General features: G+C 40.9%; 1 protein-coding gene across 1 annotated transcript in view; it reads left to right on the top strand.

Annotated features, from left to right (window-relative positions):
- The window catches only part of LOC118575184 (cytochrome P450 3A11-like), a gene marked incomplete at its 3' end in the record, with an annotated part of 22,311 nt that extends 8,612 nt beyond the window's left edge, over window positions 1-13,699 (top strand). Inside the window, exons 3-8 of the mRNA XM_036175840.1 lie at window positions 892-944; window positions 8,525-8,624; window positions 10,922-11,035; window positions 11,120-11,208; window positions 11,501-11,649; window positions 13,547-13,699. Of these exons, the coding sequence (XP_036031733.1) occupies window positions 892-944; window positions 8,525-8,624; window positions 10,922-11,035; window positions 11,120-11,208; window positions 11,501-11,649; window positions 13,547-13,699 (658 nt within the window). The remainder of the gene's footprint in view (window positions 1-891; window positions 945-8,524; window positions 8,625-10,921; window positions 11,036-11,119; window positions 11,209-11,500; window positions 11,650-13,546) is intronic.
- Window positions 13,700-13,903: the final 204 nt, after the last annotated feature.

The following is a 13,903-nucleotide window of genomic DNA, read 5'->3' as shown; positions in this document are numbered from 1 at the left end:
TCTTTGTAACCAGGCTCATGAGTAACATTTTTTCTTTTTTACTGAATGTTTCTGAAGCATCAGCATATAACAGACCCACACAGACAACTTTGGGGGACTTTTCATATACTTGGGTTCTCTGCATAATCATTGAACCCCTGAGGCTCTATCCTCAACATTCACTGTGATTCATGATAATGTCCGGGTTCTTGAGAACTGGAGTATTTTGCTTCACTCTCTTCCTTTAGGAATAGAGGTCCTGGTTAGAAATTGATTCTTTCAGAAAGAAGATTTCATGCATATACTGGTGGGTTTGTGCACTTGGGTGGACTACCTACAGAGGCCCAGAAGAGGGAACTGGATTCCCTGGAGCCAGAGTTACAGATCCATGTGAGGTATTGGATGTGGGGATGGAATTTGGACCCTTGGGAAGATCAGCAAGTGCTCTTAACTGCTGAGTCACATCTACAGCGCTAATGACAAATCTTCTTTTCTCCTTTGTTTCTTTGGTACTAAGAATCCAGGGCCTTCTTCATGCCAGGCAACTGCTCTAACACTGAAATGTCTACTCAGGTTTTTCTTCCTAAAGGTTCTATGCTTACTTTGCACATTCTTTAAAACAATTTTATTATTATTATTACTTTTATTATTACTGTATGCATTATTGTATCTGGTAATATGTATATGTACGTGTCTATGAGGGTGAATGCAGAGGCCACAGGAAGGTATCAGATGTCTTACCCTATCACTTTCCCTTTTCCCACTGAGCCATTTTGCTGGTTCCACTAAATGTTACTGAAGAACCTTTCTCTGTCAGAAACAATAAACCTACTTTCATGGAATTTTAGGGTCTGGTTCCCTGGCTACAGAAGGGTTGGTCCATACAATGCAATAATGGATTTCTCTTTCCAGGGTATATCAAACTTTGACGTTGAGTGCTATAAAAAGTATGGAAAAATATGGGGGTGAGTATTCTGGAAAGTTCTGTGTAGTTGTTCCTTTAGGAAGATGTACTCTGCATGTGCAAGCACAATGCCAGCCCAGGACTGTAGTCATGCAACTCTCTGTTGTAAGGATGATGCCATGTGTCATTAAGTGCGTTAGCTCCCAGCTCTAATTATCTTCAGAACATTGCACACTCTGCCTTTTTGACAGGCTTTTGTGTTCCATAAACTCTGGGCCTTGTGTTTTGTTGTTTTGGTTTGGTTTTGAGACATAGTTTCTCTGTGTAAAAGCTCTGGTTGTCCAGGAACTTACTCTGTAGACCAGACTGACCTCCAACTCACAGAGATCTGCCTGCCTCTGCCTCCTGAGTTCTGGAATTAAAGGTGTGAGCCACCACCATCCCCAGGTAAGACTTTTGACAGAAGAGTTTATCATTGTGTCCTGTCTAATTGAACAGTCTTTGGAGATCCAATGTATTTAAAAACCAGTGATCTTCCTTGGATCTACATCTTCAATGGTTGTGTAAAGCAGCTGAGTCGGCAGAAGAAACTGTTCCCTGTCATTGATGCTGGAGTTTGGGTAGATCTTTGGAGTAGGTGTCATCATATGCTAGGAGACAAACAAGTGGGAGGAGGCTCTGGCTCTTCCTTCCTCTTCATCTCTTCTCATCCATCCTTAGGAACCACAGGCCTGAACACAGATCTGTTGAGTTGACGTAGACCATAAAGACCATGTCATTCAATGCCTACAGCAGGCTTTGCTGTCTGTCCAATGGCCCCTTGTGAATGTCTCCTTGCAATATTATTGCTTGTCAACATTTGATCATGTATTCTCACCTTTTCACTGATCTCATTTCATCTCATATCATATTTATTTATCTATCCACTTAATACTGTTTGTTTATTTGTTTGTTTGTTTATTTGGGACAGAATCTCTTTAAGTAGCCCTAACTGTCCAGGTACTGGATATGTAGACCAGTGTTGCCTTGAACTCAAAGATATGATTTCTTCTGCCTTCCAAGTGCTGGGATTAAAGGTGTGTGTCACCATGCTGGCATTAATATCATTTTTATATAAAACATTTTGCTTTTGTTTTTCATTAGTTTTGTGTGTCTGTGTCTGTTCCAATGAATTTAATTGGACTTAGAGAAGCATGTGAGAGAGCAAGAGATTATATACAGGAGTGTGAGGTTCACCACTGACATAGACTTCTTGCCCTCCCCCCACCAACTGTTTCCTTATTCCTTTTGTGTTACACTTGTTTATTTATCAGAGAGGGGCGTGTGTTCCCTGGCACCATGTAAATGTCAGAGGACAACATGTGGCAGTCAGTTCTCCATTCCACCGTGTAGACCCCAGGGCCTGAACTGGAGTTCACAGGGCCGTTTGCCTTCCCCATTCCAGGGTTAGTGTGTGTAAATCCTCAGGCAGGCTCAGACCCTGAGCTTCCTGCTGCAGTGTTGACAGTCAAATCACCCACAGGGCCTGTGGAGGTCATCCCAGCTGCAGTGAGTTCCAGACCAGGGAAGGCAGCACTTTGCAGCTCTCCTCTCCCCGCCTGGCTCTCATGTTCTTTCTGCCCTGCCTGCCACACTATCTGAGGCTTGGGGAAGTTGGTAATGGCACCTCACTGAAATTCTGTATTTTCATTGTATCAAAACCAAATCCTGGTGTACTCTAGCCAGTCATTCTACCACCAAGTTATAGCCCAAGCCCAGAGAATGAAATATTTTATTATGTTTAAGAATAATTTTAAATTTAATTATTTAATTTTTAAAGGATTTTTTACTTTAAAATATTTAATATTGATACCAATATTTTAAGGGTTTAATTATTAATATTTACTATAATATTTTATTTACATTTAATTTCTTTATATTTTATATTCTTTGGTGTTTTGCCTGTGTGTATGTCTGTTTGAGGGTGTCAGAAGCCATGTAACTGGACTTACAGACAGTTGTGAGCTCCCATGTGGTTGCTGGGAACTGATCCCAGGTCCTCTGGAAGAGCAGCCAGTGCTCTTAACCACTGAGCCATTTCTCCAGTCCCAATATTTTAATTTTAAACATTTTAAACATCTATTTCTATTACTTTTAATTATGTGTATGTGCATGTGTGTGTGTGTGTGCTCAAGGGTTTTGATGGTTATGGAAGCCACAGGCATTGGATCCCCCTGGAGCCGGAGTTACAGCTTTTGTGAGCAATCCAAGAGGGTGTGAGGAATCAAACTGAAGCATTTTGCAGGAACAATATGTGCTATGGTGCCATCTCTCCAGCCCCTTATAATATTTTAAATATTCAAAAATCACAGAAAGTGCTATAAGCAACTCTCAGGTATACACATATAGATTTAATAATTCTATTTGTTGTTTCCAATTATTATGTGTTTTGGAACTGTTGTTGCGTGTTTCATATTGTGCAGGACAAGGAGAGTTACTGTAGAATTTAATTTTAGGCTCTCTGGCAGCAGGGAGGAACAGTTTCTGTGAACCTAACTTTGAGCCTCTGTTCAGAGGCATACTTGCTACATGTACATGAACATTGTGTTTGGGGTACAACAAGTTCTTCATACCAAAGTCCCTTTGATTTATTCAATATGTTCTCTGAAGGAAGTCTTCACACCCCTGCAACCTCAGTCCTTATTGTGCACTGTTTGTAGTACCTAATAATTCAAGATCTCCAAGCATGCCTGGTTAGTCCTTTGACTAAAGTCATGCAACAGATAGAAAACCCCTTCAGAAAAAACAACTCTATAAATCACAGAAAACAGTCACTGCTCTCTACTATGATTTCATCAAGGTCTAGGTACCTTCAACAACCAACTAACACATTCTGCTATTACCCTAGATACACTGAGAAACAACTTTTCATTATAATGTTTATCCAGGATACAATGACTGTAGATGTAACGGGCTTGTTAAATAAGAAACACAGAACCGATTGCAGAGTTAAAAACCACGAGGTCAGAGCAAGAGCGGAAAGCCTTACCCTTCACTGCTTCTGCTGTTCTTCCTCTCTGCCAGAGACCTACTTCTGTGCGTCCTGTCTATTTAAAGACTTTCTGTTCTGTTTTCTCATTGGTTGTAAACCCAGCCACATGACCTCCTCATCACTGCCTGTTTGTACAGACCTCCAAGTCTTCTATGGTTGGTATTGAGATTAAAGGCGTGTGTCTGCCTGCTGGCTGTGTCCTTGAACACAGGAGATCTGCCTAGCTCTGCCTCCCAAGTGCTGGGATTAAAGGCGTGCCCCACTACTGCTCAGCTTCTGCTCTGGCTTGCTCTGACCTAAAGGCAACTTTATTGACATACAAATAAAATCACATTTCAATACAAATAAAATATCACTATAAATGACTCTATTATATTCCCACTACATTTCCCTCTTTTGTTTAAGCTGTTTTAATTACCTTCAAGATGATGCAGCCAAACAGTGAAGATATCCATTTATATATCATATTGTCTCACAGTCTTAGGTAGATAAGCCAGAATACATTGTCCATCCAGTAAAATTACTACAAAGAAAACAAGTATAACAAATGTTATGTAAGAAATCTATTAAAATGATGCACAGGATTGAATGAAGCTAAGGGATCTGCAATGCTTTCCATGACTTCCATTCTGGACACATCAGATAACTCAATTGAAAAAATTTCCTTCCTTTCTTGTTGTAAATCTCCAATCATTTGAGAAGAATTAGGGTGATCCAACAAATGCATTTTAATTCTTTCTAATCATACTTGCTTTCAGTAACTTTAAAGATATACTCAATAAGATGTCACATTCCAATCACATTTTAATTTAATATGCTCCCTCAATGTCTCTAACTGATCTCCCATTAGGATTGCAACTTGTCTCAAATCAGCTATTTCATTGGCTACCTAACTGTCTTTTCTATTTTGCTGAGCCCAAAGTTCTGCACGTGTTTATGCCAGTCTTTAATAAATTCAGCAGTCTGAATTTCCTTATGAAGAGCCAGACCAGCTGATACAGTAGTAGCAGTTAATGCAATAATTCCCATAACCATAGCAACAATCAATCCAATCATCCTATGAATTCTTCTTAATATTCTCTCAGAGAGTTTCTGGACTAGAATCATCACAGGTTAGCAGCTCATGGCCTAGAAAACCTCAGTGGCATCCAAACTATATAAACATTCAGAGGTGACATCTAATGACATACTACCATTAACGCAGGTATGAAGAGTGCAGTGTTCCAAGTGACTCTACAGTGGTTAGGGTGCCATTGTTTAGGTCCTTTCAGTAACATATAAGGTAATGGTATATGTGCTAAAAAGTGGTGACTTTGATTTCATCTAAAGGACAAAGTATATGTGGCATCATTGATGTTTATCCTTCCTTTCCATAGTTTAAGAGAATGTAAGGCACTTGCTCATTTCTCCAAATTAGTCTGAACTGATTTGCCAAATTGACACATAGAAACTGACATCCCAACACCATTCCATTGCATAGGTTCATCAAGAGTACAACTCATTTCTCTAATTCCATTCAAACCATTCCTTTGTCCTCTCCATTCTGAGTGAGAATACTTTCCTCATGGGAATCCATAAGGGTTTTGATCAATGACTTTTCCTTGGGAGATATTAATATGTACCTGATGAATATCAATTTTACATTGATGTCTGTGTATCTAGTCAGATGCTTGGTTGCTAATCTACATCTCACAAAATAGAAGATTTACAGAAGTAGTAGCCTAGACATGTCACTTTTTCTCAAAAGATCTATACCTTTTTGGCTGAAACCCAATACTCCAGAGTTCCTAGAGTCTGAAGCAAGTCTCTTGTTCCTACCTTGCAGTTGTCTTTGGTGACAGCTGCAATTAGGATATTATCTACAAACTGTAGGAGAAGAATTCTGGGATGCTCAGTCTGGAAAGCACCCAGGTCTTCATGGAGGGCCTCGTCAAATGTGGTGGGTGAGTTCTTGAACCTCTTGGGCAGCCGAGTCCAAATCTGCTGCTGGCTGAATCCTTTTTTCCCAGTCATGCCATTCAAAGACAAAGCAAGCCTGGCTATGGGGGGGACAGTGACAGGCTGAAGAAAGCATTCTTAAATCTATGTGATGATGAACTCAGAAGAGTATACGGATTCAGGACTGTGGGGTGAATGTCAATGACCCATTTATTAACCTTTCTCAAGTCCTGGATTGGTGGTGGTTATCAGAGTTTGGCTTCTTGACCAGGAATAATGGGTGCTCAATGATGACTGACAATGTTTTAAAATGTGTTGGTTAAGCAGGCGATGGATGTTGGGGGGTGGTACCTTCTGTGCTTCTGCTGATGTGGGGTATTGAAAGACCCATGCTGGGGTGGCCCACAGTTTTAAGTCTACTAAGATGGGGGTCAGTGTTGAGCCAGTCCAGGTCCCCTTTCTCCACAGATTCCTCTGGATATAATTTCAGCAAAGGACTCAATTCTTGGCATGGGGATGGCTATTCATACACTCTATATTCATCTTACAATTGTACTGACAGGACTTGCTTTGATTTTCCTTTTAAGTCTGTTACTGCTACCCCATCCTGTTCAAATGTTATTTGAGCTCCAATTTTAGTTAGCAAGTCTCTTCCTAGAAGGGGTATGGACAGTCAGACATTTCCAGAAAAGAATGGAATACCCAGCAGAAGCCAAGATCCACCTGTCTTTGGGTAGTCCATGGGTACTGGTTCATGCCAGTGGTTCTCTATACCCATACCTTTTTCTTTGTTATAGGGTCCACAGTTTCTTTCAGAACTAAATGTTATGTGCATGTATCCACCTTGAATTGGCCAGGTCTCCCCTCCAATTTTGATATTATGCTAGGTATGGGGAGGGGAACCAAACCCCATCCCCTTCAATCACTTTATTCCTCTTCTTTTGTTGTTAACACATGGGGAGGCAGCTTTTTATGTTCGTCTTTATTAGGGCAATTCCTTGCCCAATAACGTATATCTTTAGAGTAGGCATATTAGTCTATCTGCAGAGGGGGCATCTCTCTCTGGCAGGAAGTCTTACCTTGGTTCCCCTCAAGGCATCATAGTTGCATCAGTCTTTACTGGGTCTGAAACCCTGACTGCTAGAAATAGACATGCCATGTCATGTGATCACATATTCTGCACAGCTACCATGGCTCATCTCTGTCTTTTGTTCTCTGCATCCATTATTCTGTCTCTTCCCCTCATTTATTTTCTTCAGCCCTTAACCTGGACTGTTTTTCCTTTAGGGTCTCTGTTGTTGTATACCTTAGCTGCCACCTCTAGCAGTTCAGATAAAGATTTCCCTACTAGATTATCAATTTTATGTAGATTCTTTCTAATGTCTGGGGCAGCCTGATTAACAAAGGCTAAAATCACAGTAGATTTGTTATGAACCACCTTGGGATTCGTCAGATAGTAGATCCTGAATGCCTCAATCAGCTGCTCTAAAAAGGCTGTGGGGATTCAGTTGGTTCTTGTGATATGCTATTAATTTCGGCCAAATTAATGAGTCACAATGCTGGGTCTTAGAGATCCCCTGTTAGAATCTGGCAGTGGATTTTAAGACTCTCCTCACCTTCAGGTATATTGAAATTCTATTCAGGTTTGGTCAACTGGAACCCCACATTGATGAGAGATTGGTCAGTGGTAGGGTGGTTTCAGACCAAAAACCTACTTCTGGGTTTCCACCACAATTAGTCCCTTTTCCATTGTGAACAAAATCTGTAATATCTGCTGGCAATCATCTCAGGTTGGGAGGTGTGTACATATCACTGGATCTAACAGGTTAATAAGCCATTTCAGGTTTTCTTTGAAGAGGGGGCATTGGTTTTTCCAGCTGTATAGATCAACCATCACAAAAGGCCAGTATTGATCAATCTCAGTTCTCTCATCCCAGGGCCTGAGCACCTGAAGAGTCAGGGCGGTAGATCTGGCTGAGGCCCCGAGGAGTCTTCAAAGAGGGTGCATCCACAGGTGTAGGGTGGCTGGCCACTGGCAAGACCACAGGCCGAGCCATCCCCTCAGCTTCTCCCTGGAGGGATGGGGAACCTGTGGAGGGTTCAGAAGGGAAGGAGCTAGGGATAGGGCAGAGGTGTGAGAAAGAACTCTTCCTCCATTCTACTTGTGAGATGGGGAAGGGGGTGTCATCCAGCAGAGGTAGCTTTTTTGGGTTGCCCCTCCTGTCTCAGTGTAAAAATCTGCAACTCTTCTGCCGACTGAATTGAAACCAGGGACCTAAGCCAGGGTGGAGGTAGTAGATCATGTCTTCCCACACAGAAATCTATGGGATCTAGTCTTGATGTTCTTTCTGAATGACATCTTTGGTCTTTCCTATAATAGATGAAAAAACTTTTTCATTCTAATGTTTATCTTAGATGCAATGACTCTACTAGATTCCCTCTACAAACTATTTTGTCTTTAAGTGACTCATAGTGTCTTGATTGACATTACCTATCACTTTACAAAGACTCCACCTGATCCGTGGTCAGATTCACTAAGTTGGACTGGGACCTCCTGTGACAATGTGTTGTATAACCAGAGTGAGGGTCATGTTAGATGAGAATCAAAGTCTGGATTTGGGGATCCCACTTCAGAACCTGGCTTGGGCTAATCACCTGTTTTCCCCACACAGGTTGTTTGATGGTCATACACCTGTGTTAGCTACCACAGACACAGAGATGATCAAGATTGTACTAGTGAAGGAATGCTATTCTGTCTTCACAAACAGACGGGTAGGCAATTTGTTTTAATTTAAAAGTTGATTCATGTTTGTTATTTGTATTATATGTATATATGTATGTCTGTATGAGTGAATGTTATATGTGTGTAGGTTCCTGTGAATGCCAGAAGAGGGTATGGTGTTCTAGGCTCTTGTGAGTGGACTGACATGGGTGCTGGGAACTGAACCTGGCTCCTCCAGAAGAGCAGCAAATGCCCTTAACTGTTGTGTCATATCTCCAGCCTCCCCCATTTACTAATGCACAACTTTATAGTTTACTTATTGAATTTATTTTGATTGATTGGTTTGGTTTATTAGAGAACCCACTCTGTAGACCAGGCTGTCCTCAAAATTGCGGAGATTTTCCTGCCTCGGCCTCCTCAGTGGTGGATTACTGACACCACCTGGTTACTTAGTGAATTAAAAGTGAAATAAATGTAAATTCACAGTGGCTTCCACAATAACATACAAGCGGGGCTGGGCATTCATTTTGCTAATAAGAATTGTAAATATACCACATTATTGTAATCTAGTTGCAGACGAACACTATTGTCATCTAGATTGTGTTTACATTTCCTGTCTCATGGGACCTTTCTCATGTGTGTGTGGTGAAGTACTTAACCACAGGTCTATATATGTGTGGTGACAAGCACTGAGAACACAGAGCTGCTCCTTGACCATGCAATTCCCTCTTGCTAGCCCATTAACTACCTTGTTTGGCCTGTTGTGTCATAACACCTGTGTATCCATTTTCCTTCTCAATGGATTTTGGGGTCAGTGTCAAATCTGATGACTATTTACCTGATCCTTCTGTGTGGGTATGCTTGAATACAAATTTCACACTTTTGAGATTTGCTTTTAAACCTATGGATTTATTTATGTTAATTTTGTGTAAGGTGTGATGCTAAGCTCCATGTTCTTTCTCTTTTTTAAACCATGCCTATCCTACTGCTCTATCTGGGGAAACATAATGGTTCTCTCTTTCTACCCTATGGGTTCTGGGGATTGAACTCAGGTTGATGGGCTTGGCAGCAAGCACCTTTACCTGCTAGCCTTCTCTCTGGCCCTCATTCAGCCTTTGGTCATTCGGTGAAGTTGGAGGAAGACCTAGTTTGCAGCTGCCCTTCATCAAGTGGAAGACATTTCCATTTCTTCCTGTTGTGCTGAGCATTTTAATATAAGGGCATGTTGGAAGACATCACAGTAGTATAAATTATATGTATGGAAGGTAGAAAGAAGTTCCCAACTGGGAAATAGAATTATGTTTTCTCTTTTATCACTGTATAAATAATTAAGGAAAAGAGATTTCTATAGCATTATTCCTAAACAAACAAACAGCTCCTGAATCAAACAAACTGGGAGTAGAGAGGTGGCTTTGTGTCTGAAAGCTCTGAAGGAGGATGGGCTTGGTTGCCTAAATCCACATCCAGCGACTCACAACCACCTGTCACTCCTGCTATAGGAGTACCAACTCCACCCTCTGGCCTCTGAGTACACTGAACACATATGCATTTATTCATACATACATACATATACATATACATACAATATTAAAATAAATCTTTAAATACCCAAGCATCAAACCCTTTAAATGTCTCATGGCTATGGAGATGGCTCAGTGGGTAAAGATCCTGTGTTTGGATCCCCAGCATCTATATACAAGGTGGGCATAGCAGCATGCATGTGTTACTTAAGAGCTGTGTTTGGAAATAGGTAGATCCTAAGGGCTTGCTGGCCTGCTTTTCTAGCCAAACCAGAGCCTTCTAGATTCACTGAGAGACCCTACCTCAAAAAATGCACTAGAAACTTATATAGGAAGTTACCAGACCTCTGGTCTCTAAATCAGCACGCACATAGGAACTCTAGTCTAAATACACACACACACACACACACCCCTGATATCAAAACATGACTGACTTTTCACATTGCTAATGTAAAAACAGAGTTTGTCTGTTGCAAATATAACTTTCCATCTGTCCCCAAGCCTTTTGCTATCTTCATAGCTCTGGAGAATCCGCTATATCTTATTCCCATCTTTCCCCCACCCCTGGAACTAATTTTTCAATCACAGAGAAATTTACATTTAGAAGGATCCTGAAATTTAGAGATTTGAAATCTCAACAGGCAGCCAAGTGAACACTTGATTTCTTATGGACAGTGAGGAAATTTTGACATTTTTGCATCTGGCATGAGGGTTGATTCATAGTAGTCAATAACTAACTGTTATACTCCAATATCCATTTAGCACTTTTGCAAACATGGAAAATTCTGTACTTACAGTGAACCAAATTTATATTTTTTGGACTCTAGGATTTTGGCCCTGTGGGGATTATGAGTAAATCCATCTCCATGTCTAAGGATGAGGAGTGGAAGAGAATTCGAGCCTTGATGTCTCCCTCCTTCACCAGTGGAAAACTCAAAGAGGTGACTAGAAAGACTTTAGGTGTAATGTTTGTGAGACTTGAGTCCCCACACTTAACTATGGATGCCTTTGTGTTTTGTGCTTAGATGTTCCCCATCATTGAAGAGTATGGAGATATATTGGTAAAATACTTGAGAAGAGAGGCAGAGAAAGGCAAGCCTATCACCGTGAAAGAGTAAGTAGTGGTACATGCACTGTGGTTCTGGGAGAGAAAGGGCAACTGGGGCATAGGGTCATCCTCTGTGTGTCTCACATGGTCCAGCTGCTCCTTCTTCCCCTTTAGACACTAGATGACAAAACATTCAGTTGAAAAAGAGACATGGTAATTCCAAGGTCATGAGGGTATGGGGAGGTCAGAGGAGAAGATGCTTGGTTAGTACTGAGGTGATTTTTCTTGTCCTGCCCAAGAATATGAAATTTTCAGACTTCTTGCTGCATGTGTTAAATTCCCATGTCTCTCTTCTCAGAGTGTTTGGGGCCTACTGCATGGATGTGATCACAAGCACATCATTTGGTGTGAATGTTGATTCCCTCAACAACCCAAAGGACCCTTTTGTGGAAAAGGCCAAGAAGCTCATAAGATTTGGTACTTTTAACCCATTATACATGTCAGTAGGTATGTGTGATGGTTCTTCTGCCTTTTGACCCACTGCTCTTGTCTGTGGCCATGTTAGTCATTTCTGTCCTTTTCTTCCACACTTACCAAAACTAACAGCTCTATTGGTATATAATTCACCCCCTTAAAGGCACAATCCAATATTTTTGGTGTATTAAAATGTATGTAACCCTTACTTTTGTTTAAGAACTTCATTTTTCTTTCAGACTGTGTTGCTATAGCTAGTCTGGAAGTTGCTGTGTAGACCAGGCTGGTCTTGAACTCTCAGTGATCCCCCTAACTCTGTCTTCTTTGTCAAGGGATTAATGTGTATGACACTAGTTCTGGATTTGCTTTAGATTTCTTTTATCTATCCTTTGACAGTATCATATAGGCATACAGTCTATCTGGATTATACCTACCCTTAACTCTTACCTCCCTCTTCCCTCAGACACCCCAACACATCTTCCTCCCAATTTATGTCCCTTCCCTTTTGAGTCCAATCAGTGCTGCCTGCCAGGATGCTGACCAATATTATTGGAGTGATCTCATGCAGGTGGTCAGTTCATGAGTGGGCCATGCCATGTCCAGGATATGGCACCTCACACCACCACTCCCTGGATTTTACTTTATTCCCACACTCTCTTTCATGATGTTCTTTGAGCCTTGAATGGTAGGGGTGCTGGTATAGATGCTCCATGTAGGGCCCAGCACTCCACCATCATTTATTCTCAGCACTTTGATCACTTAGGAGTCTGCATTGACTGATGGTCCACATGGCCTGTTACCAATGTCAACTGCAGAGTACTTAGTTCTAGCCATGTTGCTCATTTGCACTATCATCCTTCAAGCAGCCTTGACATAAGCCACTACCAATTCACTTTCTGTGTGTTTACATATTCTGGGTATTTTATTCACATCAATGGGATCATAGACTATGTGGTCTCTGTGACAGGCCTCTGTCATTTAGCACACTATTAAATTCACTTTATGTGTGTTTACATATTCTGGGTATTTTATTCACATCAATGTGATCATAGACTATGTGGCCTCTATGACAGGCCTCTGTCATTTAGCACACTATTTAAGGAGCAAGTGTCACTCTCTCTTGTGTCTATGAACGAGTAATACTCCACAGTGGACATTGAAGTTGGTTTTATATGTTTGCAACGAATTTTGCATACACGATTATGTTCAAATATTTGATTTTATGTTTGGGGGAGTATACATTGAGAATCACCATTGCTGAATTAAGAAGTAACTCTATTTTTAACCTAGTAAACAAGCAAGCATATGTTTCCCAAAGTAGCCGCAGTGTTTTCTATGTCTTCTAGAACTGCAGGAGAGTTCAAGGCTCTCCATGGTCTGCAATGCTTGTCTCTCCCATGACTTTGATCATTGCATCTTAGTGGACATCCTATGGGTTGGCCTGTGGTTTTGATCAGCATTTCTCTAGTCCTAATGCAATTAAAAAACAAAGGTAGATGTTTTAATGTCTGCTTTTTGATCATCTCTCTTACATAGCTAGATTGCTTTAAAATTTTATTTATTTTTATTTCATGTATATGGGTTTTTTTTTCCTGCACACATGCATACCACATGCATGAATTGCCTGCTAAGGCCATAAGAGGGCATTGAATCCCCTGGAACTGGAGTTACAGATGGTTAAGTGCAGCCATGTTGATGCTGGGAATCAAACCCGTGTCTCTGCAAGAGCAATCATTGTTAAGCACTGAGCCTTCTGACCAGACCTTGTAGAGCAGAAGGAGCATTATGGTGGTGACAAAGTGTGAGCAAGGTCACAGACAGAATGGCTTCTGGTTGAGACTTGGTGACTTACTCGTTAGATTACTTCACGATTTCTCTAAATGAAACTTGCATTTCCACTAAAACTTATTTTTTTATCTATCCTTTCCAGTACTCTTTCCATTCCTTACCCCAATATATGAGAAGTTAAATGTCTCCATATTCCCAAAGGATTCGATAGCATTTTTCAAGAACTTCATGGACAGAATGAAGGAAAATCGCCTGGATTCTAACCATAAGGTAAAAATTGGTTGTGCCCTTAAAGGTTCATGATTTAATAATGTGTTTGGTCTGTGAACATGTAAGCTAAAAGTAGATAGAGAAGTCAAAATTGAGGGAGAGATACACAGACAGAGAGAGATAGGGAGATTATTACTATTTTGGGGGATGATAAATTAGAGTTTTGATTGAAAATGACAAAAGAGGCAGGCAGACCCTGCAGTCTCCACACACTGCCCCCACACCCATT

This window comes from Onychomys torridus, unplaced genomic scaffold (assembly GCF_903995425.1).
Source record: "Onychomys torridus unplaced genomic scaffold, mOncTor1.1, whole genome shotgun sequence".
In the NCBI taxonomy this organism is placed as follows: domain Eukaryota; kingdom Metazoa; phylum Chordata; class Mammalia; order Rodentia; family Cricetidae; genus Onychomys; species Onychomys torridus.
This window is presented reverse-complemented; position numbering and strand designations above follow the sequence as displayed.